The sequence below is a fragment of the Miniopterus natalensis genome, chromosome 19, assembly GCF_054644295.1.
Source record: "Miniopterus natalensis isolate mMinNat1 chromosome 19, mMinNat1.hap1, whole genome shotgun sequence".
Lineage (NCBI taxonomy): Eukaryota > Metazoa > Chordata > Mammalia > Chiroptera > Miniopteridae > Miniopterus > Miniopterus natalensis.
The window spans coordinates 8,568,631-8,595,652 of record NC_142099.1 but is presented as its reverse complement, the minus strand read 5'-3'; the positions used below and the strand labels follow the sequence as shown (position 1 = coordinate 8,595,652).

Sequence of the window (27,022 nt, the reverse complement as noted above, 5' to 3'; positions counted from 1 at the left end):
ACGGGCCATGGCCGCGGGCGCGGCCCCGGGGCGGGCGGCGGGCCTCCTCCTGTGCTGCTCGGCGCTCCTGCTGGGTGAGTGGCGGCTCCGCGGGCCGGCGCGGCTCCGCGGGCCGGCCCAGGGCGCTTTGGCGGGTGGCCGGGCGGGGCCGGGCCGGAGGCGACTGACTGCCCATTCGGCCCAGTGGGGCGCGGGGCGCGGGGCGCGGGGCGCGGGCGGAAAAACGCAGCCAGCGAACCTTGTCCTCAGGGAGGCACAGCTGACACCGCATCGGCAAGTCTCCCTTGGGTGGGCCGGGAGAGGGGCGGGGCCCAGCGGCGGACCCGACCCCGCGCGCGCTCCTTTCCCTGGACCCCTTTCTGAGCCCCGCCGGCGCGGCGCGCCCCGGGCGGGGATGGGCGTTTTCTCAGACTCTGGCCTGCCCAGGGGCTGTCGGTCGGGGGGACGGGCTTTATCACCCCTTTCGTAACTCGTGCGCTCACCCCGGGGACGGGGGCGAGTCGGGGTCCGTGCACCTGCGCCGAGAGCCGCGCGCGGCCGGGGCGCGCCCCTGCGGTCCGCCGGCGCCGATTGGGTGCCGAGCGCCCACTTTCGAGAGGCGGCGACGCAGTTGTTCTGCGCTGGGCAGAAGTGTCCGTAGGCGGTGGCCTCACTTCGAGATTACTAAGCGGGGTGGTTGCCATACTATTAATACGCTTCGGAAGCTCTTCCCCATTCCTTGGGGTTTCCCATGGCGCCCCGTTGCGCATCCCCCCGGACGAACCCGCCATCCCCGCTGCGCCGAGCATCCGTGCGGGGGCGCTGAGATGGGCTCCAGGTACCTACCTGTAAGACACAGAAGTGAAGGTGAGAGAGGTTAGCGGGAAAGTGGTTCTCGGAGGAAGCGTAAGGAGGAAGTGTCCGCAGGCGACGCCTCACAGTGTCTTCTGTGAAACAAGGACTTTGTGGAAGGGAGGTTGTTGGCTTGCGGCCGTGCTGCGATTGGAGGCAGCGTTCCAGGCGGGGAGCAGGTACGAAAGAGCCGCAGAGTGGCGTGTCCAGGGCGACCTGGGGCAGCAGAGCCCCCGTGCCACTGCAGGGTCAGCGTGCCCCCTCAAGGTGAGGCCCCGCTAGGGGCCCTGAATGTCCACTTGGGAGGTTAGATTCTCTTCTTCAGGGGAAGGAAAAGTCTTTCTGGGCCTGTCAGGCTCACACCGTGCACTTGATAAACCGGACTCAATAAAGAGGAAGGACTGGGTGCGGTCGAGAGGGCTGGAGGCAGGCGGGGGAGCCAGGGCCCAGCGAGCTGGCCGGCTTCAGATGCTGGTGGCCGTGGCAGAGGTGGAATGGGTGGCGTGGCTCTTCCAGATGAACCGATCTCTCCCGGGTCCCGGAACGCGCCTTTGTCGGCTGCTGCCTGAACCTGTGATCTCTTCCCCTGAAAACCCGATTTACCCAAGTCCCCTGTCCTCCAGCAGCATTCTCTGAACAGTCCCCTCCTGGTGGTGTCTGCCACCTGATTCATGTGTTCGTGCAGAGGTCGCTTCGTCGGGCAGCGGGCCCGTCGGACTGAGTGAATGGCGCTCCCCGCAGGTGAGCCCTTTGCGGGTGGAGCGCGCCCCACCAGAGAAGGTGACCGGCAGCGGCGGCTCTGGAGCCGCATGCCCGCCTTCAGACCCCCGCCCCGCGCCCGAGTTAGAAGTTCTGGCAGTGACCTGACTTCTGTCTTTGCCTTGGAAGAGGGAGCACCACTCGCCACGGAAAAGATAGCGACAGTATCTACTTCACAGAATGATTGTGAACATCAGTCATTCAGTAAATACTTACTGAGTGGCAACTTTGTGGCAGGCGCTTTGTGTCAGGGCTGGGGGTGCAGCAAGGAACAGACTCTTCCCTGCCTTTGAGAGGCTCACATTGTAGTGGGGGGGGGACAGGAAATAAGTAAACTAGTAAATATTTGGGGGTGGTAAACAGTTACTAATCTGTAATGCAGAGGAAAGGGGAGGGGAAGTGGTTAACATTTCTTTTTAAGTTTTTAAAACTTTGTATCATTTAAATAGTATAGTGAACACCTACATGCTTTTCTCCGTGAATCACCAGTGAGTAATATTCTTTCACAGTTGGTTTACTTCTCTCTTTATACTGAGATTTATTTTTATGCTAAATCATTTGAGAGTTGCTGCTCGTGTGACACCTCACCCCTAAATATTTCATTAAGTCACAGAACCACTGTCACTGGAAATGCAGACTGATTCCCTGTTTTGTCAGAGAGCCTGCATTTTGAAGTCATGCCTCTTTAATCAACCTAAAACGGTTAACTTTTTTTTTGTACTTTATTTTTTGGTACTTTATCACCATTTTTGAAGGGTTTAGGCCAGTTGTTTTATAAAATGTCCCTGGGTTTGGGTTGTCTGTGTCCTCATGATTAGAAACTTTCTCAGGCAGGGATTTTTGGTAGGTGTGTAGTATCCTTACTGCATCTTTTCAGCGGCAGGTGTAGTCCAGTTGGAGATGTTAACTCCAGTTATTTGTATAAGGTGAGGTTCACCTCATTGCTCCGTTGTAGAGGCACCTTTTCATCTTTGTAACTAGTATGTGATTCCTTTTCATCTTTGTGACTAGTATGTGATTCACTAAGTGACATTTTGAGATTGTGTAATTATTCTGTTCCCCAACATTCTTTCACACAGTGGTTCAGCATCCAGTGGCAATTCTTCCCCGAGTCTGTCATTAAAATATTTGTAGATGGCAATTTTCTCTGCCTGTTTTTCTTTATACATTTTTGACCTTCTTCAGTACTACACCTCCCTTTCTCATTTCACTTATTACTAGCATGGATTCATGGATGTTAAAGATGGCATTCCCATCATTGTGTATTTTGATGCTCAGTGACCCCAAATTTGCAAGTGGGACTCCCTCCAAGCTTCAGTGCCCTTTTGTCACGTTTCGGTGAGTTGAGCACCTCCTTTCTAGCACAGAAAGAAATTCTGGGCTCCTTTCGTACCTTTCCTGCCTCGGGCTTGGAATCAGTACATTCCCTTGTTCCCTTTAGTGGGGGGTGGTATGTAGAAATCATGCTCTGAGTGCTGGGTGTGCTCAAGGGACTGACTCGTGGCTTCCAGGCCCTGCCTGTCGTCAGAGCTAGGGAACAGTTACCACTAAGGCTAATCCAATAATTCCATTCTTCTTTCACCTGCTCCCTTCCATCTTTGCATCTTGCTTCGCCACAGTGAGAACTATTCTTAGTAGCATCAGTGCATTTCCTAATCTCTATTAAACAGAAGAGTTTTATAATTGCTATACCAGTTCCACTACCAAGCGCAACCGTTACTGAGTATAGTTCAAGATTTCTTTGCTGTTCTGTTTATTTTTTTGTATATCCCACTGGATATTTACAGAATACGAGATTTTAAAGTTACTTGAATTCAATCTTTTCTTCTTCTTTGTGGTTATGTTATTGATTTGTATATAGTTGCATTAATTTGTTTCTGCTTCTGTTCAATTTTCAGGGTTTCCCCCTTTTAAAATATGTATTAACGTGGTTCAGATCACAACTATATAAAAAGGTATGCCCAGAGAAATCCTGTTGCCCATAGCATATAATTTGTTTCTGTTTTATTTTTCTTGTTTCTACTTGCTGATATAAACAGATAACATATGTTTATTTCTAACTCCCTTTCTTAAACAGGTAACACCTACTGTGTACTCTTTTGTACCTTGTTTTTTGTCAATTAACCACATGTCTGGAAAATCCTTCCATGTCACTTCATAGACATCACCCTTGTTCCTTTTGTACAACTGCATAGTACTCCACGGGCGGAGGGGTGATATTTCACTTGGCCACTTTTTGGTGGTTAGTATTTTATATAGTGTGGTCAGGGGAGGGTCTCTATAAAGGGTGACAGGGCAGACGTAAGGAAGTGAGGGAGCAGGCCAGGTGACTGGCGGGGTACCAGTGTTCCAGGCAGAAGGGGTGGGAGCAGAGCCCTGCGATAGGCTTCAAGCATTTGAGGAACTTCCAGGAGATCATTTTACTGAAAAGTAGTTGAAAAGGAAATTATGAAAGTGGTCAGGGCTGGACCCTAGAGATCAAGTTTTGTGGTTCCCTTTAAAGACTGTGGCTTTTTTACTCCGAGTGAAATGGAAAATTTTGAAGTGAAATTATGACAGCCAGAGTGTTTAAACAAATTATTCTGGGTGCTGGGTGGAGAAGAGGCTGTGGAGGGCAGGGAGGAAAGGCGCAGCATGGAGAGGATTTGAGGCTGCAGGAACTGCGGAGATGAGTCAAGGCTGCGGGGAGGAGGTGAGAAACGGGAGCCACTGGGATGTGTTTGAAGGTAAAGCCCGCAGGATTTTGGTGCTGGGTTGTTACTATGAAGACAGCAAGGAACCAGGAGCTGTTACTGTTTCAGCTCTTCTCAGCAGAGTCTGCCCTGTTTTGACGCTGTGGACTTTTTATGGATACTTTTTCTTCCCAGCTGTCTCCCCAACTAGATTTTAGTTCCTTGTATGCAGGAACCAAGTCGTATACTATTTCTTTAAAAATCCCTGTCCTTGATTTGTTTTAATGTTGCCGTTTTGTTTTGTTTTTTTTTTTAGCAGTGCAGATTGTTAGATCTGGGCATTAAATGATATAGTATTTGTCAAGCGTATCTCCGTTTTAAGTTACCTCCCTTTAGCATGTGACCCTTATTCATAAGCTTTGCTGCAGTCACGATTCAGAGGTGCGTTTAGGAAAGAACCCAAGTCTGATAGTGTGGTGCATTCCTGTCGGAAAACTAGACCCAGCGTGGTCACAGAGTGTAAATCCGCAGCTCCTGGGCGCCGTGCTTAGTACTTTAGATTTTTGTTTTCACTTCATTGTCACTGCCTTTTTGCTTTTTTAAGGTCTGGACCATTAAAGAGGAGAACAGAGCTTAGGTTTGTACCTTGTCCAAGTTCGCACAGCAAATACATGGCAGAGTGTGCTAGAAGCCAGGTCTGTTTGCCTCAGTCCATGCATTCCGAACCCAAGATTAGATGAACAACTGCTTGATGATTGATTGGTGAAGCCATGGGTGGTCTCTCTATAGGACCTGGATACATATTAATTTTGCTAAGGCACGTGAAATTATATAGGCCAGCACAGTTATCCTTCCCATCAGACTGTATTCGTATCATAATCTACAGTAGGGGGTGGGAGGTGAGAAAACCTTTGGGCCTTAGAATTCAGAAGGACAGCTATTTACATACTTATCTATTTATTATCAGGTTGCCATAGTTTTCCTCTTACACCCATGCTTCACTCCTAAGTACTTTTGCATAATCCCAAAGACATTGTAGTATTTATGAAAATTATGATAATCTCCCGTCACCCAACCTGTATCCTTATGCAAATTTTCTCACTTGTCACAAGGATGTCTTTAAAAAAAAAAAAACAGAACAGGATTTGGTCAAATTTTACGCATTGCGTTCTTGGTTTGATTTTGATAGGAATCTTAGAAACTTGGAAGAGACTTAGAGCCACTTTTGAAAAACTAGATCGAGGAATGTGCGCTGCTGCCCTGGGTCACGCCCACGTTCTTCAGGGGCAGGTGCTGAGGGGAGCGGTGGTTCTCTTGAGGAGCAGAAGGCTGGCCCGGGGCTTCTGTCTCCCGGGTGCTTCCCGGGCGCAGAAGCCTTTCTACAGCTTTCACTTGAGGCCACAGCCCTTAGGTTCTGCAGTCGTGAGTCAGACTTTCTCAGGATCGAATGTGGAACCAGGACCCCCCCTCCCGTGTGCTCAGACAGGTTGAGGTTCGCATGTGTGCGTGAGGTCGCCAGCCTGAGACCGGCCCCGGGAGAGGGACAGGAAACGTTTTAGCAGTTCCTCTTTGGAGGTGGTTTCCCTGTCGGTCCGCTGGCCCCCCAGGAGAGTGCCCTTCAGTTACTTTATGCGCCGGACCCTCTCCTTTGGCCCCTTTCCCTTGTGCCCGTTGGCTTCCCCCTGACGGACTGGGAGGCTCCAAAGGAAACCAGAGGACGCGAAGGAAAATCTCTTGCTGAGAGTCACTGAAATAAATTCATGTCTGCTCTCTGCCCCTGATTGGGAGCTGTTAATCCAAAGGTCTATCCTTGCCCTGGCCGGTGTGGCTCAGTGGGCTGAGCATTGTCTTGTGCACCAAAAGGTTGCTGGTTCGAATCCTGGTCAGGGCACATGCCGGGGTTGCAGGTTTGATTCATGCGGGAGGCAGCCGATCAGTGTTTAGCTCTAAAAAAAAAAAAAAAAAAAAAATCAAAGGTCTGTCCTTTGTGACTTTGATCTGCTCTGTCAACCAAGTCTCCACCTGAGGAAACCAAATTATGTTGATAGGCTTGTTCTTCAGAAATGAACCCCTTTGGTTCCTAGTGACCATCCACTCCCTTTTCATAATGTTCCCAAAATGCCTGTTGAGATTAGTGCCTGAACTCCCATCAGGCTCACTGGTTGTTTCTTGAACATTTCCCCCCGTATAACAGTTAAAAACTAGAAAAAAAAAATCAAGGTTACTATACACATTCAGCAAATAATAAGAAACTCAGATGAATGAGAAACTAATAAGGCTATGCCGTAAATTAGTTGTAATGGAGTTCTCAACTATAAACTGAATGAATGGAAAATAAAAGGGATTATAAAGAAAATTTTTTTAATGAAATGATCAATCGTCTATTGAAATACCTTGCATCAGACTTTGGAGAATAGATGTAAAAAGACTGACAGTCTTAAGTTGTTGTAGTAAGAACCTTTGCCCCCAAAGCAGGCTGTATGTAGGTCTCAGGTGTATTCTAAGAAGGGTCAAAGGTAAATGCAGCTCTTGAGCATGATGCAATGTGGTTATCTTGAAAGCACAGGCTAAATAGTGCTGTCAGAGAGAAATAGAACAAGAACAGGTGGAATTCATCTTAATAATATATTTTATTTAACCTAATACAGGTGCAATAGTTTCATTTCAACATATAGTTGATATAAATGATTTTTACATTCTCTTTTTCATATTAAATGCTCAACGTCTGGTTAATACTTTACACTCACGTACATCTCACTTCAGACCACATTTGATGTGCTAACAAGCCGCATGTGGTTAGTGGACTGCCTGGGGCAGTGGCTTGGGAAAGGAGACCTCTGTAAGCACAGGAACTTAAGAGTATGGGAGACCGAAAAGCTGAAAAGGAAGTTGGTCTGAATCCTGGATTACTTCATCCAGGAGGCAAAGAGTAGCTTGACAGCGAGAGCCCGTGCAAGGCAAGCTCTGGGCAGTTGCTGGGACTGGGGGACCGGGGAATATATTGCTTATTGGGAATCGGGTGGCTGCGGTTTGGGTCTGAACTAGATGGAGACAGGCAAGCAGTGCTGTTGCAGCCGAGACCAGTGGATTCGTGCCTTCAGCAGTCACGGACACAGAAATGACTGACTGGGTCTGGGTCGGGGGGGTCAACCCGGAGAGACCGCGGCATCTCATGGTGCTAACAGCGCAGGCTCCAGGGCCCGGCTGCCCGGGTCGGCCCCAGCTCTGCCTGGGACCCAGAGTGACTCCGTGAGCTTCTGCACCTCTCTGAGCCCCAGGTTCCTCACCCGTGACCCAGTGGTTCTCACTCTTCCCCATTTCCTCAAGCTCACGCCCTCACTTTTTCTGGGCCCTGCTCTCATGCCAGTTGTGACCACCTCACACACGGTAGCACCCTCATTAGCGCCCGCCCCCAGACTCTGCTTCGTTTTCCTTAGTAGCCTTTAACATCGCCCAACATAAAGACACTTCACTTTTTCCCTTTAGCGTGTTCCTACCTGGTCACTCTAACATAAACTCCAGGAGGGCAGGGTTTTGTGTTTTGCTTACTGCTTATTACAGTGCCTGGGACATAGGATGGGCTCAGTAAGTGTTTGGTGAATGAAAACATGAATATTAAGATCTACCTCATAGAGTTGATTTGAGGAGTAAATGAATGAATATAGATAGATAAATAGATAGACCAGTCTTGCTATTTACTTCTTTATTTGTCTATTTAAAAAATATGTCTTTATTGATTTCAAGGAGAGGAAGGGAGAGGGGGAGAGAGAGAAACATCAGTGATGAGAGTCATTGGTCAGCTGCCCCCTGCACACCTCCTACTGGGGATTGAGCCCCCACCTGGAGTTAAACTGTGATCTCCTGGATCATAGGTCGATGCTCAGCCACTGAGCCATGCCAGCCGGGCCTCGCTTTTTTAAAACAAGTGCTTGGCACACAGTAAGCCCCAAATATAGTGAGAGTTTGTGCTGCGGCTATTGTTAAATATCACTGAGGCGGAGCTGGCCTAGGGCTCTTTTGATTGGATTCACTAAGAACTAGGTTAAAAGAACAAGCTGCAGGAAACTTCATTGAGTAAAAGGACTGTTCCTTATCATCTACACACCCGGTGAGCACATTTCAACCCCCAAACTGGAACATGGTGTCTGACTAATCCCAGAATATTTATGAATTTAATGAGACAGATCACTTGATACCAGCACTGGCCTAGTCATTTTGGGAGCCCTGCTGCTCCTCCTGACTTAAATGTCTGGCATATGTTTGAACAGAGGCTTGGCTGCCCCAGTGCCAGCATCCCAGTCCTCCTTGTGGGTGTCTCCGAAAGCGAGGTCTGTGATTTCACAGAAGTGAGGGTCAAGATTGTGGTCACAGGCAACCATGTCTGCCTCAAAACCCTGCCTCCTCCAGGGTCCACTGAGGGCTCAGCCCATCCCCATTACAGCATGACACATACTGGGGGGAATGCCAAGCTTTATATATTCGAGTACTGAAACTCCTGGGGGATTTTTTTTCTTTGCAGCAAATAAATTGTTTCCTTAACTGCTACTATCTGCAGGCCAAGTGAACTATATACAGGTATTTTAGAGCATACTTAAAAAAAAAAGATATTTAAACTTCATCATTCATTTCTAAGTAAAACCTTTTCTCTAAATCCTGGAAGAGCGATTAGCTCGTCTCTAAGAAATGACTCCAGTGACCAGCATTTCCTCAGACCTCAGACAGGCTTTTAACTCGCGTTGGCAGCTGACATCGCGGAGTTTCTCTGGCGCAGAGCCCTGAGGGCGCCACACTTAGCGGTGGTGCCTGCCTGGTTGAAACTTGAAGGGGAAGCAGGAGACGAAGGGAACATCTCAGAAGGGACAGCAGTGGGACAGGGGCGGGGAATAGTCTCGCTTCCGTGCCGGTGCTGGAGGCAGGCAGGGGAAAGGAAGGGACCTGTTTTGACTGCACCTGAGTGGTCCCCTGCCATTGACTCTTGGGCCCCGGTTAAACGTCTGTACCTGTCCTGGCCGAGTCACAGCTCTTCAGCCAGGTTCCACGGCACTTTGAGGTCTTGCAGAGCTCAGGGTTTGGGGAGACTCACATTTTGCTCCCTTTTGTACTGCATTTAAGGTGTATGTTAATCAGTTTAGTTAACTCACTTAGATATTTATTGAGTTTCCCTATGACTTCTTTGATCGTTCCTGGATGGATGGATTTGCTCTGGCTTTTCTTCCTTCCTGCATTCAAGTCTCTTATCTCCTCTCCCTCCCTTCACTTTTTCACATCTCACATTTTTTACTTACCTTTTAAAAAATTTATTGGGTTGACATTGGTTAATAAAATGATATTGGTTAATAAAATAGGTGTACAATTCACCACCCCAAGTCAGGCCTCCTTCCATCGCCTGATTAAAGGTTTGTCAGTCTTGTTTACCTTTTCAAAGAACCAGCTCATTAATTGGTTTCATTAATCTTTTGTAGTGTTTTTTTTTTACACTCTATTTTGTTTATTTCCGCTCTGATCTTCATTATTTCCTTTCTTGATAATTCCCTTTATTATTTTACTCACTTTGGGCTTTGTTTGTTGTTCTTCTTCTAGTTTCTTTAAGTGTAAAGTTATATTGTTTATTTGAGATTTTTCTTATTTCTTAAAGTAGGCCTGTAGTGTTATGAATTTCCCTCTTAGGGAAATTTCTGCTTTCACTGTGCCCCATAGATTTTTAGGTTGTGGTGTTCTCATTTTCATTTGTTTCAAAATATGTTTTGATGTCTTCTTTGAGCTCATTGTTAACCCATTCATTGTTTAGTAACATGTTATTTAGCTTCCGTGACTTTGTACGTTTTTCAGTTTTCTTGTGATTGATGTCTAGTTTCATACCATTATGGTCAGAGAAGATGCTTGAGATGGTTTCAGTCTTCTTAAATTTATTGAGATTTGTTTTGTGTCCTAACATGTGGTCTGTCCTAGAAAGTGTTCCTGGTGCACTTGAAAAGAATATATATTCTGCTATGTTGGGACGAAATGCTCTGAAAATTTCAGTTAAATTCACCTGATCTAGTGTGTCATTTAAGGCCACTGTTTCTGTGTTGATTTTCTGTCAAGGAAGATCTATCTGTTGATGTCAATAGTGTGTTAAAATCCTCTTTTTCTTCTTCACATTTCTTGTAATTTTGGTTCAGTGGTAACAAATTCCTTTAGCTTTTCCTTGTTTGGGAAGCTCTTTATTTCTCCTTCAATTTTAAGTCATAGCCTTGCTGGGTAGAGTAGTCTTGGTTGTAGGTCCTTGCTTTTCATGACCTTGAATACTTCAGGCCACTCCCTTCTGGCCTGGAATATTTCTGTTGAGGAATCAGCTGACATCCTTATGGGAGCTCCCGTGTAGGTAACTAACTGTCTTTTTCTTGCTGCTTTTAAGATTCTCTCTTTGTCTCTGACCTTTGCCATTTTAATTATGATGTGTCTTGCTGTGGGCCTCTTTGGGTTCATCTTGTTTGGGACTTTGCACTTGCTGGACTTGTGTGCCTTTTTCCTTTACCTGGCTAGGGAAGTTTTCAATCATCATTTTTCCAAATAGGTTCTCAGCTCCTTGCTCTCTCTCTTCTCTTTCTGGTACCCCTGTGATGCTGATGTTGGTATGCTTCATGTCGTCGCAAAGGTTCCTTAAACTATCCTCAGTTTTTAAAATTGGGTTTTCTTTTTGCTGCTCTGATTGGTTGTTTTGTGCTACCTTGTCTTCCAGGTCACTGATCTGACCCTCTGCTTCATCCAACCTACTGTTTCTTCCTTCCAGTATATTCTTTATTTCAGATATTGTAGTCGTCATTTCTGATTGGCCTTTTTTGATGGTTTCTGTGTCATTTTTCATGCTGTAGAGCATCCTTATAATCATTGCTTTGAACACTACATTTGGTAAATTGCTTGTGTCCATTTCATTGAGTTCTTTTTTTGGATATTTCTCCTGTTCTTTCATTTGGGGTAACGTTTCTTTCTCTCCCCACTTTGCCTGCCTCTTTGTATTTGTTTCTATGTATTAGATAGATGAGCTATGACTCCCAGTTTTGGTGGGGTGGCCTTATGTAGTAGGTGTCCTGTGGGGTCCAGTGGTGCACTCTCCTTGATCACCTGAGCTGGGTGCTCCAGGAATGTCCCTCGTGTGGGTTATGTTGGCCCTTCTGTTATAACTGAGTCTTGATTGCTATTGGCCTGTTTGTGTATGGAATCGACCCTCAGGCTGGCTGGCTGTGAGACTCAACTCCAACCATGGTGTGCGAGCTGCTGTGCACGCCATGTCACAAAGCAGGATTTACCTCAGCAGGGTCTGGTGCCTGCTGAGGTCTCCCTTTGGATATCCTGCTTGTGAAACTTTTTGGTTCTTGCTCTGATGTTGTCTGAAGCTGACCACTGGTTTATGTAGGTTCTGGGCCTCTTGGGAGGGACTTGGTGCAGGCCAGTGTTAGACGCTTCCTGTGACTTGGACCTACAAGTGATCCACAGTTTGTGGCTGTCTCTGCTCGGCCTGGGTATGCATGGGAGGGACCAGGCTGCGCACCAAGGCCATCTTTTACCAGCACCAGGCCCTGGTGCAGGTTAAAGTCCCAGGGCACCCTGAGATTTCCTCCACCTGCCTCTGCCTATTCAGCTCAGTCACTGAAAGAGCCTCTGGCTGTATTTGAGATGCATGAGATAGGTTCTCAGTGAGTCACCAGGTAGGGAAGAGTGGTGTTCACCGGACTGATACAAGTTCAAACTTGGTGCTGGGTCTGAGGCCACTGAGCAAATGTCCCCAGGTATACCAAGTCTAGCTGCCACCTGCTGGTTGCTTGCACACTTTTGTGTTGGGGCAGGGTCCCAGGGAGTTTTCAGGGTGAGGCCAGCAGAGTTTATTAGGCCCAAACAGACCAAGATTTGGCCATGTGAAGGGAGGGCTCTGCTCTGGTTGGCCGTATGAAGGGAAAAAATCCATATCTCACATTTTATTCAGGCCTTCCTTTCAACTTAGCTTCTCATGGTCTTTAGTTACAAAACCCTGTTTCATTTTCCTTGGTAACATCTTTAAAAACAAAGCAAAACAAACAAAACCCCCCCAAAAACCACCACCACTCTTGGGTTTAAACTTGGGTTCTCATGTAACATTTTGGAGATTTGGGGTCCTCAATATCGTGCTCAGTCAAACCTTCCCCATTTCCTCACCTCCATGAGCGGGGGCTGGGGAGGGGCACAGTCTGTTGTTCTCTGAGGTCCTCTCTAGCCCTGACAGTCCATGATTTGGGGACCATTGAGCTTGGTGCCTCATCTAGGTGTTAGAAGTATGCTTGAACCCCAAGTAGAGCGGTTTGACTCTCATCCCTAACATCTGCTCTTCCAGTATAGTCTACAGATTGCATCCTGAGAAACCCTGTGTCGTGTCACTGTTATAGCCACACGCCCCATAGCAAGCCAAGTAAGAAACAGTGGTTAAGGGCCTTCTGGACTCAGACCGTCTGGGATCAAATCCAGTTTCATCACTTAACTAGCAGGTCACTTAACCTTTGTGTGCCTCAGTTTTCTCCTCTGCAAAATAGGGTTAAAAATAACCTGCCTAATATCGGCTTTTTAAAAAACCTTCACCTGAGGATATTTTTCCATTGCTTTTCAGAGAGAGTGGAAGAGAAAGAGAAAAAGAGAGAAGTATCAGTGTGAGAGACACACATTGATTGGTTGCCTCCTGCATGCGGCCCGACCAGGGCTGGGGATGGAGCCTGCAACTGAGGTACGTGTCCTTGGCTGGAATTGAACCTGGGACCCTTCAGTCCGTTGGCCAATGCTCTAACCACTGAGCCAAACTGGTCAGGGCCTAATAGGGTTTTTAAGAGGACTGATTGAATACATATTTGTTGAGCTTTTCCAGCAGTGCCTAGGGGAGAGTGTGTGTTAGATTAAATAAACTAAAAGTGGTAGTCAATATAAATCCCAGGACCCAAGTAAAAATGTGCAGTGGAATTTGTGGTTGGAAATGGGGGTCCCTTTTCAGTAACCCAGTGTGTTCTAGATAAAAAATCAGACACTTCATCTGTAAAATATTTGGGTTTCACTCCTCACTCTTAAGCCATAAGAACTATCAAAAAGGGAGTGTAATGATGATGTTTTGTAAGGATACTGCAACTAATTATTTGAAATTGAAGTTGTTTTTAGGTACATGATATCACTCCCCATGGAGGCGTCAGGTAACTTCATCTCTTTAAAAAGAAAAGAGCATTCAAAATTCTTTAAAACAAATAGAACTCCAGTAGTTTAAAAAAAACAAATTCGACTAGTGTGGAATGTCTGCGTAGGCAATCACATTAGGGAGAATACATTTTTCCCCTCTATCTATCTCTGCTTTTAAACAGCAAAAACTCACTGCATGGATGTTTGCCTAATTATTTGTATGAAGTCTGACTTTTCTAACAGAAAGTGAGCTCTAAGAGGGCAGGGAGTGTGTCTGTCTGGTTCTGCCACACAGAATAGATGCCCAGAGAATATTTTCGGAATGAATGAATGAATGAATGACAGAACTATGCTGTGGTGGAAGGAGAGCTGAGCAAGGAGTCAGAAAATCTGTGTCCTGGTCCCTCTGCGGCCGGGAACTTGCTGAGACGCTGAGCAGCGGGCGTGCCCCCCGGGGCATGTTTCCCCGGCTTTAAAATGGGCTAGCACCCCCACTGCGCCCAGAGGTGCAGAGGGTTCAGGACGATATGGACACGCAGCTGGAGGAGAGGGGGCGTTCAGTGCCACGCTGTTTCTGTTTTCTCGGTGCTCTGTCACTTCGCCTGTAAAACGGGGGTAATTTGAATAATTTTCAGAGTTTCTTCCAGCTCAGCGTTCTCATAACTCTTTCCAAACTGAAGTCTCCCCTGTCTCCCTCCTTGTGTCTCCCCACCCCGTTCCTGGCTGCTTTCTTTTTCCTGTTTACAGCCCAGGGAACACTGCTCCCCCTGGAAAAGGCTGATGCTGTCTTCACGAAGCCTGGGCGAGGCAGTTCACCCCCTTCCCTTCCATTCACTCGTTCACAAGACAGTTCAGGCCCCGCTGCAGTGAGTGGACAGACTCTCTGACTTCGAACCCTGCTCCTTCCATCTGTCTTCCCACGTACTGTTGTTGAATCGGAAAGATAGTGTGTAATCAGCAGAGCAACAGAAAGATGCAGGTGTATTTTTGAAGGCAGTCTCCCTGAATTAAGGGAGATGGGTTCTAAAAATCCCTGCAAATAGACAAACGGGGGATATTTGCTGCTACTGCTTTTTTTAAAGGATGCTTTTTAATTTAAATACCAAAATCATTCATTTTATATTCCCCTATTAGATGTCTACATAATATAAAAATAATTGTGTTATTTCTTCTCTCTAGAGTGTATACCCTTTTTAAAAAATTTATCTTTATTGTTGAAAGTTCTACAGATGCCCCCACCCCCACTGATCCCCTCCTCCCTGCACCCACCTCCTCCCCAGATATTTGCTGCTTATTTGAAATTACTGCACACAATTGCCGACAATTGGGCTATTGAATGTCTTGATTTTTCCTGCGCTCCTGCACGTTACCCTGATTGCTACTAGGCAAAAACTTCAAATTTCAGTTTATCTTTAATTCTCTCCCTTAGCAGTTGATCTTTGCTCTTAACAAGAAAGTCAAGTCTGGAGCAAGATGCATTTAAACCCATTTGGGGGTATCAAGAATAACCCAGTCTCAGCGGTGGTGGTAAATGTTTAATGACTGAATTGGTGTGGAGGGGGCGGGAGGCTCTCATTTGTTAAATCCTTTGTCAGTGTTTTGCTGAAAGAACTCCACCAGTATGATCTGATGAGATGGTAACCATTGGCCGGCAGCAGAAGGTTGGAATCAGCTCCAGCACTCCACTGCACATAGTCCTTAATCCCCATTGTTCCCCCGGCCAGCTTCCTGACATTGTTTTTGACCTCAGCAACCCCTGTCAGCCAAGAAAAAGGGCTCTCAAACAGCCAACATTATTAACTCCTCCCTCTCCCTCGTCCCGCACATCCAATTACTAACTCCTGTGACTTCTTGAGTGTGTCCACTCGCGTGTCCCTGGTCTGGTCTGTCCCATCTGCCTCTCTCTCCTTGCTACTGCATTGCCTATGCTCTGCTTTCTCTGCCTCCATCAACCACTGTCCACTCTGCAGATGGTTAGCCCGTGGAAACTTAAATTATGTCACACTCATCTTTTGTTTAAAACCTTTCTGTGACATGTTTGAAGAAATAATGGCAGAAAACTTCCCTAACCTGGTCAAGGAAAAAGTCACACAAGTTCAGGAGGCACAGGGAGGCACAAGCAAGAAGAATCCAAAGAGGCTCATGCCCAGACACATCATAATTAAAATGCCAAGAATTCAAGACAAAGAGAGAATCTTGAAGGCAGCAAGAGAAAAGCAGTCTGTTACCTACAAAGGAGCTCCCATAAGGCTGTGAACTGATTTCTTATCAGAAGCTCTACAGGTCAGAAGGGAATGGCATGACATATTCCAGGTAAAGCGAAACAATGATCTGAAACCAAGACTACTCTATACACCAAGACTATCATTCAAGATATATGGTGAAATAAAGAGCTTCCCAGACAAATAAAAGGCTAAAGGAGTTTATCACCGCTGAACCAGCATTGCAGGAAATGGTAAAGGAAATGCTGTAATTAGAAGTAGAAATAGAGAGAGAGAAACACAGGCATAAAGAATTAAAATGGTAATAGGTATCTATCAATAATAATTTTAAATGTAAATGGATTAAATGCCCAAATAAAAAGACACAGGGTGACTCAATGGGTAAGAAAATAAACAAACAGACAAAACCTTTCTGTGGCTGTCCCTTCCCTTGCCAACAGGGTAAGTTCCTAACCCCTAGCATGTCTTCCCTGACACCCCCCAGCCCCCACTCACACACTCTGACCCTGACCCTGCCTGCCTCTGCAGCCTCCTTTCTAACCCATCACCCCCTTGCTGCCTTCTTTTCAAACATTTAGAACTGCTTTTATTTCCTCAAACAGACCAGACTCCTTGATTCAGGACCTGCCTTGGGAACGCTGCTTCCTCTCTGTGCCCACTCTCCTTCCCTCCTTATCCAGCTCTCATCCCTCAGTGATTTGTCACCCTATGTCCCTCTCAGCATGACTCCCTGGGGAAGGCCGTTGCCTTCAGTGTCTTCTCCACGAAGCAAGACCCCTTAAGGGCCTGGCGCGATACCCGTCTTGTTTGCGGCTATGTTCCCAGCATTGCCCACTGCACCTAGCATGTAGTGGGTGCTCTATAAATGTCGACTCCACTTCTTGGGCTTATGTGGGCCCCAATTAAAGAGTGGATTCTTTCTGTCAGCAGTTAATCAGCTTAGCACACAAAGTAGCTGGTGAATGTTCACCACTACATTTAACTCTTTTCTCCATAGAGCATCTTGGAAGATGGTTTTCTGTTTTGAACAGTCATATTGTATTTCCTAACCAATTTTTTTCCCCCCTCCTAGATCTCATCACCTGTAAAAGCACACTTCAGTATGGAATCGTGAATGGGAATGTTACTTTGTCACCATCAAGCACTGTAGATTTTACAGAGATAATATGGAAAAAAGGACAGGATAAAGTCGCAGAATGGAGTCGTGTACTCACTAAGGTCAAACGCTATGGACCTTTAGCAGAGAATGTTGATTTGGACCCTAAGTCAGGTAACCTTGTCATCTCCAATTTAACATCATTGGCCGAAGGTGAATTTGAAATTGAATCCGTGGATCTTAAAAAGGACCTGAAATTTCATCTTATCGTCCTTGGTGAGTATTCCATAACTTGGTTTGTTTAAAATGGCAAATTTCCAGCTTTTTAAAAGACTCATACAAATTAATGGCTTATGAGAAACAAAAGTGTTTATTATCACATTGTCATGGTTTCCCTCTCTTTCTGGTACCCAGAGCCCTTTCTGGTACCCAGATTCCCCCCTCATCCTTTGGGCGAGGAGAGGAGGTGACTGAGGTGGGGAGAGCAGCACCTGTTGGGCAGAGGTGCCTCCCTTGTTTGCTAGAACGCCCTGGCAAAGGATGTCGTGAGAGCAGTGGACGTGGAACTCTCTGAGCCCCGCTGACCGGTGATGGTGCTCCATAAGTTTGAGTTTCTGTGTCCTCCTGCTGCCCACCCAGGAGTGGTTTTGTTTGTATGTTTTTTCATCTGTCACTTTAAATTGGAACTGGAGATACGCTGCAGGCTCCTCCGTGCTTCTCGGGGTGCTCCAGGTTACTCTCCCTCTCCCATCTCTAAAGCCCCTCCCTTGCAGCAGGCATCTGGAGGTGCATGGTTGCACCCCAGTGGTGGTTTGTTTCAGTCTTATTGAGACCCAGTTGACACATCACTGAGTAGGTTTCGGGCGCGCACAGCGTGATGGTTTGGTGTCCCCGTGTTGAGAAATGATTACCACAGTAGGTTCAGCTAACCCGTCTCAGAGACGATAAGGGTTACAAAGGATTAAAAGTTTTCTCTAGAGTTGAGAACTCTTAACAACCTTCCTGTGTGTCCTCCAGCAGGTAACTGTCACCATCGTGTCATACATTCCCTTACTGGTACTTGCTATCTTTTACCGGAAGTCTGTACCTTTTGACCACTTTCCTCCAATTCTCCCTCCCCCTACCCTTCACCTCCGGTCTTTTCTTTCTCTATGAGTTTGGTGGTTCCCTTTTTTAGAGCCCACATATCGGTGAGATCATACAGGACAGCATTTGTCTTTCTCTGTCTGACTTATTTCACTTAACACAATGCCTTCACGGTTTACCCATGTTGTTGCAGATGGTAGGATTTCCTCTTTTTATTTCTTTATATATTTTTAAATTTTATTTTTCAATTACAGTTTCATTCATTGTTATTTTGTATGAGTTTCAGGTGTACAGCATAGTGGATAGATAGTCATATACTTTCCCAAGTGTCCCCCCCAATATTTTAATTACCTAGGATTTCCTCCTTTTTTATGGCTAATATTCATTGTATATATGTACCACAGCCCTTTTATCCATTCACCCTTTAATGGACATTTAGGTTGTTTCTGTGTCTTGGCTATTGTATATAATGCTGCAGTGAACATCACCCCAATTTTTCTGGATCATTTTAGTGCCTAGTTCATTTTCACTGTTTCTGATGTCCCAGCTGTCATAATTCTTGATGATTGTAATATTTTATTTTATTTTATTTTATTTATTTTATTTTTTTAGTATATCTTTATTGATCTCAGAGAGAGGAAAGGAGAGGGAGAGAGAGACAGAAACATCAATGATGAGAGAGTTATCAATCGAGCCCGCATCCTGGGCATGTGCCCTGACCGGGAATCGAACCCCAATCGCCTGGATCCTAGGTCGACGCTCAACGACTGAGCCACACCCGGCCGGGCATGATTGTGATATTTTAATGTCCCGATTTCTCAGACCTTGCTGTCCTCTCCTGTAATGATCTTGTCCCCTACTCTACTCAGGGCTCCCCATGGGTATAATCTAGACTTGTCATTACCAGTCGTTCTGATCCCTCATTGTCTCAGCGTCAGGTGTACCACCCCTTCCCTTTGCAGCTCACTTCCTCTGCTGTGCTGACTGTGATGGCCCTCAGGAAGCCTAGCGAAGGCCTGCAGAGGAGCAAAGTGCAGGGAGGCGAGTCTCCATTGGGAGGCAGTGATATTCACAGCATTAAATGGGGGGCTTCAGGTCCTGCTTCGGGAATCTGGATTTTAGCCTGTGGCAGTGAGGGGCCACTGTATCCAGTACCTGAGCAGGGATGTGACTTGATGAACTATATGTTTGGAAGATTAATCAGATGGTAGCTATTTATGGTAGATTAGGGAGAAGAGTCATCAGGCTAGAAGCTACTGTGATCAGTCAAGTAGGACAAGAGGTATTGGTTGCAGATGTTTGAAAGAATCAGAAGATGACTCAGGTTTTATACTTGAATGATAAAATGATCGGCCACACTTTTTTTTAGAAATGGGAAGTCATGCTTTAAAGGGTGCGTTAGTTGTCCTTAAGTAACTTGGTATTCTTCCGGAGACACCAGGCCTCACGGAGGCTTAATGAAGGGAATTTTAGAAGGGGGATTTCCTCACACCTCTTCCTTCTGTGCATAAGTTGCTACCTGCTGTGCCTTTTCCCTCAAATTCCCCTTAGAATTTCCACTAGTAGTGTTTATTAGTTCTTTCACATCCCCTTACAACCTCTGTTGCATTGGTAATGTTCGTGTAAGTAGAATTAACTGTTCTGACCTTAAATGGTCCCGACTGGTGTATAACTTTTTATTAAATTAACAGAAATATACAAATGCCACCTGATATTGATATATATGTATATATATGAAAATCTCATTTCTCACAGAGTTGTGAGCTGAATTAACTAATTATAAAGCAACTGATTAAGTTATCTATGGGGATGAAGTAGGCACATTTCTGGCCTGTTTAATGCTGCTAAAGGCACAGAAGTAACTAATCTGTTAGACACGGCTGTGGTGAGTCCCATGGCAGCGAGAGAATGGGAAAGGTTATAGACAGACAGGTCTGGGGTGCAGAAGTCTGACCCAGTGCTGCGGAGAGGTGTGCATACCTGTTGGTGAGCAGGCTTCTGTTCTACAAACGGAGAAACCCATTGCTAAATATGTCTCATTTTCATCTGTAAAAGGGAACAGAATACTTTACAAGGTCATTGTCGAGGTCAAGTGAGATATGGAAATGCTGTGAGGGGAGACGGGTGGAAGTGCTAGGTTCCCTCCTGACAGGTGCCACGCCTTACTCTACTTATCAGCAGGGCCAGCCCATAGTACCTTCTGCAGAACCCTGTGAGTCAAGTAGCTTTTGGAATTAAACATTTCAGATTTTTGTTGTTGTTAACCCTTCCCCGAGGATGTTTTTCCCATTGACTTTTAGAGAAAGTGGAGGGGAGGAAGGGAGTAGGGGAGAGAGAGAGAGGGACATTGATGTGAGAGAGACACATTGATTGGTTGCCTCTTTGTGCCCCAACAGAGACCGGGGATTGAACCTGCAACCCAGGTATGTACCCTTGACCAGGAATCGAACCCGTGACCCTTTAATGCTTGGGATGACACTCTAACCACTGAGCACACCAGCCAGGGCAAACATTTCAGATTTTTGAAAGATAATATAAACTATTTTCTCTCAATGTTAAGAAACACCCCACTTAGTTATGGGGAGCACCCTATACTCAAGCACATGACTATTTTTAGTAAAACAAGATAATGAATATTTGAAATATGTGAGAGAAATAAAATCTATAAACCTTCCTGTCAATTCAGATGAGGATTTGCAGCTCAGTGACTTTGCCACCGTCTTGTCAAGATCGTTGGGCTTTCAGAATTGAGGAGGGGCTTGGGGCCCGTGTGTGTTGTGAATCTGAGCAGGCAGATCAGACCCTGAGGAAGTGAGAATTCTGCTGGTGCCCGGGGCAGCGGCTGCTCATCTCCTCAAACTCACAAGAAAGTTCGAACCTCTTCGTAAAATTACAGAAGATGAGTCTAAATATTACTTTTTTTGTACTAAATATTACATTTTTTTTCCAGACCCTCTTCCGTCTCCAACACTAAACTGCACATTGACTAATGAAAGCATTGACATCCATTGTGAGGTTCCTGACAGCTACAACAGGCATCGGGATCTATTGACCTACTTGTGGTATTGCCCTTCTGCACCGTGCAATAAAAGCTCAATGCCAGGAGCCTCTTCCCCCGGCATACCGACTGTGTTACAGTTTAAGAAGAGTGATGATCTCTCACAGGAAGTATACTGTGAAGTTAAAAATCCAGTATTTTTCAGAACATCATCAGTAGTTCTGTCAACCTGTGTCGTACGTGGTAAGTAAACAGCTAAATGTTCTCTCTCTCTATATATATATATGCACACACACCAGTGGGGTTCATGGACCAGTGGTGGTTTGTGGGTTTCAGCCCGCAGGGACAGTGGCCAACATACATCTCACAAATTTGAAATGGAAAATAAGATATAATTTTCACAGGCACCCCATTAGAGAGAAAAAGCTAACACTTTCAGCACTTTCTAGGTCAAACACCATTCCAACACATGTGTTAATTAAGTCTCATGCAATCCAGTGAGTTGGATACTAGCAATTATTCTTTTTTATGGGGAGAAACCAAGACACAGGGAGTTGAAGTTGCCTGCCCAAGGTCAACAGCTAGTAAGTAGAAGAGCCTGGATTTGAAATCAGGCCACCTGGCTCCAGAGCCCCTGCTCTGAACTATTTATGAAACTGCTTCATAACAGTCTTAATAACCATTTACGTTCTCACATGTGCTACAGTAAAAGTCCGAGTCTCTCTCTCTCTCTCTTTTTTTCCATGATGATTTAGAATACTTTTCTATGGAGTTTCATGCATCATAACAGTAGGTGTAACATTTAAACACCGGATCTTGTTCGAGTGTTAATTTTTTATGCAGACCTTCTAGTGCTTTATCAGTGAATCATAGTAACTCACGTTGACTAACCTGCTACTTTTTTTTTTTAATCCTTACCAGAGGATATTTTTTCCATTGCTTTTCAGAGAGAGTGGAGGGGGGGGGCAGAGGAAACATCCGTATGAGAGAGAGACATCGATTGGTTGCCTCCCACACATGAGTTGTTATGTACTTTTTAAGAGTGAGGAGACAGGTTCAACAGGTCGGGTGACTTGGCCAAGGTCACTTAAGTAATGGAGACAGGATTAAAATGTAGGTCTTCAAATTCCAGAGTGTTTTCCCATGACACCATCCTGCTTCTCTGTATGTCTCAATATAAATCAAATGAAGAAGAATTTGGACTGATTCACAGGAATCGGCTAGTGAAAACCACACCCTATGAAACAATAGTGCAGATTACGGGGAGTTCTGCAGGACCGGGATCCAAGTTTCTTCAATCAATAAATTGTAAAGGGAGGAAAAGACAGGTGATAGGGAAACAGAGGTTAAAGAGATTTAAGAAACATATACATTGCAATATATCGACTTTATTTGCTCTTGATTAAAAAAATAGATATTTAAACACTGAATATTTGAGTATATTAAAAATTAGTTTTTTAGGCATCATAATGGCATGGTTATGTTTTACAAATAATACCTATCTTTTGGAAATATAGACTGAAATAGCATTTATGGCTTAAAAATAGTGCTCTCTGGAGCCGAGCAGACAAGGCCCCCATCTCTCCTTGCTTCATAACAAGTGGGAGGGGGGAGAGAGGGGCAGTGCATGTTCCCTTTAAAGATCAACCCAGTGTGGTTTGCATCGTTTCTGTTCACACCCCCTTGAGCACCCTGAGTTCGGGCTACACCTAGCTGAGGCAGTCTGAGAAATGTCGTTGTCAGCAGGCTGGCCACGTGCCCAATTAAAACAGTAACTCTCATGCTGAAAAAGGAGAGATTGGGTAGTGGGTAACAGTAGATGCTTCTACCATAATGTGCAGCCAAATGAATGTAACCTGTATCATTTTAAAACATACACAAAATATGCCCAACCGGCGTGGCTCAGCCGTTGAGCATCGACCTCTGATCCAGGAGATCCCGGTTCCATTCCTGGTCAGGGCACATGCCTGGGTTGCAGGCTCGATCCCGGCCCCGGTTGGTCTCATGCAGGAGGCAATAATCGGTGTGTCTCTGTCTCTCTTTGTCTCTCTGTCTCCCTCCCCCTCCCTGCCTCCCCTGACCTTCTATTCTCTCTGAAAAGCAGTGGAAAAAATATCCTTGGGTGAAGATTAAAGAAAAAAACTTGTATTGTGACCGCCCCTGAATCTCTGCTGTTCCAAAGTGCTGACGGCACCTGGCATCTTCCCAGGGGGAGAGGTGTCTGAAAGGGACTGTATCAGTTAGCATTAGCTTCAGCTGTTTAAAATAAAAATGTATCTGCAGCTTAAAAATGTAGATTTCTTCTTTCATGTTGAAAAAACAGAGATAGCCTGGCCGGGTGTGGCTCAGCAGTTGGGCGTTGATCTAGGACCCAGGAGATGGAAGTTAGATTCCCGGTTACAGGCTCGGTCCTCAGTGGTGGGCGCGGGAGGCCGCCGGTCAGCGTCTCTCTCATCATTGACGTTTCTGTCTCTCTGTCTCCCTCCCCCTTCCTTTCTCTGAAATCAATAAAGATATATTTAAAAAAACAAAACCAAACCGGAGATAGGCAGCTCTGGGCATGGCGTTGCTTTATGAAGTTGTCAGGGACCCAAGAGCAGTGGAGCTCCTGCTGTCTCCCCAGGCGCCTCGGGCAGCGGGGCTCAGACGGGAGACGGGAAGTCCACCCGGCCCTTCCTGCACCTGCTGCCCCAGCCAGTCCCGCAGTCAAGGCCAGCTGCCGGAAAGGCCGGGAATTTAATCTCTTAGTCCGAGCGTCAGTGGCCCAGCTGAAGATCTGAGTTCTGTTACAAAAGACGGGAGAACGGGCGTGGCGGGCAGCCGGCCGAGCCTGGCCAGGGGCCTCCCCAGTCGACTCGCTGGTGGCTGCCTGCGTTCTGACGCCCTGCGTCCCTCACAGAGGAAGGGTGTGGGGGAAGAAGGCGGAGAGTAGGTGGGAGTTACACTCGCCTCCTCCCTGGTCCGAACTGGAATTACAACTAAATGATAGAACCGTCAGCCGCAATAACCAATTGAAGACTAGCTGAACAGAAGTCTTATAACCAGGGATTTACAGAAGACGTCATCTCTGTATCTCTGTTTTTGATCAGTTCAGCTAATTGTATTTCTTTTTTCTTTTTACAGATAATTCACGGACTAGATATGTAATTCTAGCTGCACCAGTCGTGTGCATTGTAACAGGTATGTATATACTTTTCTTAAAAAAATGTAATACGTTTTCAAGCTTGAATTGGTTTTTCAAAGGCTAGAAAATGAATTCGTTTGAAAATGAAAAGAAAGTTTGAAATTTTAGGCATTTTGAAAGGAACGGAAACTTCTGTGTTTTACTTGTTGTCTGGGTTGCCGGGTGTGCCAGCTTCCTCCAAAGATTGTGCCTTGTTTTTAAGGTGGAACGAATCCTCGGGCCACGGCGAGTTTACAGGCAGGGGCACAGCTGAATAGTCCTGGGACCTCACCCCCAGCCTCTTCCTGCCTGTGGCCCACGTCAACGTATAGTTATACTTCTGCTCTCCAAGCCAGATTTTACTCTTGGCTGCTCTGGCCGTATGTCCATGTCTTAGAGTCTAGGAGGAGGTCCCAGGAAGGAAGGAACTTTTGTTGAGCTGAGTCACTCAGAGTGAGTAATAATTATCTGGTACTGTCCTTGTTGCCTTCCCGAGCCTACCTTAGTCTGCCAGAGGTGTTGGGCCAACCTAGAAAGCAACCCATATGCCCTGGAGAACTGGCGACTGAATTTCTGAACAGCTCTTTGGACCCACTCTATAGCCATTTTCATTTAAGCATTTAGGAGAGAGGAATGCCAGCTTGTCAGGGCCCCAGTTTTGGAGTTTTCTAGCTTCAGGTCTCTAACAAGGCAGTTAGTAACTTTAGATTTCAGCTTCTATCCAGTTTTTAATGAGATGAAAATTTCTTCATTTGTAGGTCTTATAATATTTGCCAGTAAAAGAGGAAGAGCCAGGTAAGTAGCCTGTAGACTGGGCACTGGGTAAACTGTGAATCGTGTGTCAGACCAGAGCAGCCTCGATGCCGGGTGCCTAGCACTTGGGGAGCCAGATGCTATGTGTCTGCCAGGGCCTTGAACAGTAACGAGTGACATCAACAGATACACTAACCACAGTTCACTAAGCAGCAGCCGCGTGCCAGGCACTCTCCGTATCTCTCCATTGAACCCTCTCAGTGAGCCTGGCACAGGGTGTCAGTATCACTTGCTAGGCACCCAGAGGATACCTGAGCAGAGCTTTGCTTTAGAAAGGTGGCTCTGCTAGCAAAGCGGAGGGTGAACTAATAGGCAAGTGGCCGGAGATGAGGACCCTGGGGAGTGGGTAAATGGAGTGACCCAGCCAAGCAGAGAGGGCCTGAGTTGGGGGGTCGCGGCAGACATGAATATGGAGGGCCAGGTTTGCCAGAAAGTGTGGAGGTCATATGAACAAGAGTTGAACCAAGAGTGCAGCTCTGGTACCAAAGCCCCTGGGTTTAAACGCCAGTTGTATCTCTCCCAGGCCTCGGACGAGTCCCTTACACTCTTGGTGCCTCAGTTGTCTTCCATGGAAAATGGGCACAACAGTGGTACAGAAATAACAATGATAGTACACATAATAATAGCATAGAAATCTATAACGGGTAGAAGCAAGCTAATATAAGTAAAACGCTTAGAGTAGTGACTGGCTGATAATATTGCTCAATAAATGTTAGCGACTATGGTTACTAGTATTCTTCAGAAAAGAAGCCAAAGTCCTGCGCTGGCCAGAACTCGTTTTATCCCTCAGAAATTCTCAGCCCCCATTGTCACTTTCTGTGAGGTTCTGGATAGGGAAAGCTCCGGGTTTTTTTCCCACAGCAGGAGTTTTTTATGAAGGCTGGTTGTGGAGTTCACGTATTTTGGGAACTCTGGGCCGGGCTGGGCCTGTCTGATCTGCTCCGGTCTGTGGAGAAGACAGGAGGCTGAGGGGCGGGTTCTGCGTGAACGGGCGTGTTCAGGCCTTGCCGTCGCTGGGTGCGCCTGTTTCCTCTGAGAGCCCAGGACTGTTGTCATCACCGCAGGGGTGACTGAAAGAGAAGTTGAGGTGGGAAGGAAACCATTGCCGGGAGAGTCATGTAGCACAGGAGGAAGTAAACGTTTACATGTGGGCCTTAGGGCCTCTGCTCTGTGAGTTGGAAACCTGTCACACTCCGCGACGAGTCGGTTTGCGGAGACGGGCCTGTCGTTAGCGCTGGTGGAGCTCCCGCTGCCGTGAGGCCTCAAGACCAGGCTCCCTCACTTCCGCTCCCCAGGGCCCTTGCTGTGGATGGATTTATTACAAAAGGCCCACTCGAATTGGAATAGGAGGGTAATCACAACTCTTGGTCTGCAACGCAGGTTGACTGCATCTTACCAGTTACTGACATGGGACATTTTCTCTTACAGCTCCACTTGATGGAATGAAATCCTTAGTCACTAATTTAAAATACCTTGAAAGCTATTACGGCATCTTTGGGAAGACATGAAGTTACCTCGAGTATTTCATCACAAGATGTGTATTTTTTTAAGAAGAAACAGGGACAAACATTTTTTACCTTGGGCCCTGTATTTCATGAGGACCTAGTCCTCGTATGCTGTGCACCGCGAAGGTGGCTTTTGTAAATAAGTATACATATGTACAGAAACAACTAGGTGGCTTCGCTCTTCTTTTCCTGTAAGTTAAAAAAAAAAAAAAAAGGTCACGTCCCTCAGGAGGTAAAGGCAAACGCTGAAATCTATACTCCACGTCTCTTGTTTCAGAGGAAAAATGATTCCTTGCAGGCTCGGTAGTGCAGCGGAGGAGATGAGCTCCCCGCTGCTGGGAGGCGAGGTCACGGGCCGTCCGTTTCCCTCGCAGAGACCACGTCCCCACCGCCCCATCCGAATGCAGGTGTGGGACCTGGGCGGGACAGGGAGGGTCCTGCCCTGAAGATCTTTGGCCCACGTAGCGTATTGTGTTCACTGTCACGCTGACCGGTGAACAGCAGAGAACTCTCAAAAACCACGTGCTCGCTTGTAAGTGCAAGAGAAGGAAGTGGGCGGCCCCACTGCCCCCTGGCAGCCATGGCAGAAACCCCAGGACCCGCGGCGGGGCCTGGAATCCGGTCAGAGGGAGCGCGGCCGAAAGGGGCTGAAGCTTTATGGAGAGACGCTGGTTAATAAAATAGAGGCTCCAGGCGTGCGATTCCCTAA

At 46.4% G+C, this 27,022-nt stretch overlaps 1 protein-coding gene across 1 annotated transcript; it reads left to right on the top strand.

The window, feature by feature from the left end:
• On the top strand, nt 1-27,022 carry CD58 (CD58 molecule). Its single transcript, XM_087827624.1, has 6 exons — nt 1-74; nt 16,725-17,024; nt 20,785-21,075; nt 23,956-24,012; nt 24,754-24,790; nt 26,237-27,022. Exons 1-6 carry the CDS (start codon nt 8-10, stop codon nt 26,244-26,246), a joined length of 762 nt encoding a protein of 253 aa, XP_087683750.1. The 5' UTR covers nt 1-7; the 3' UTR covers nt 26,247-27,022.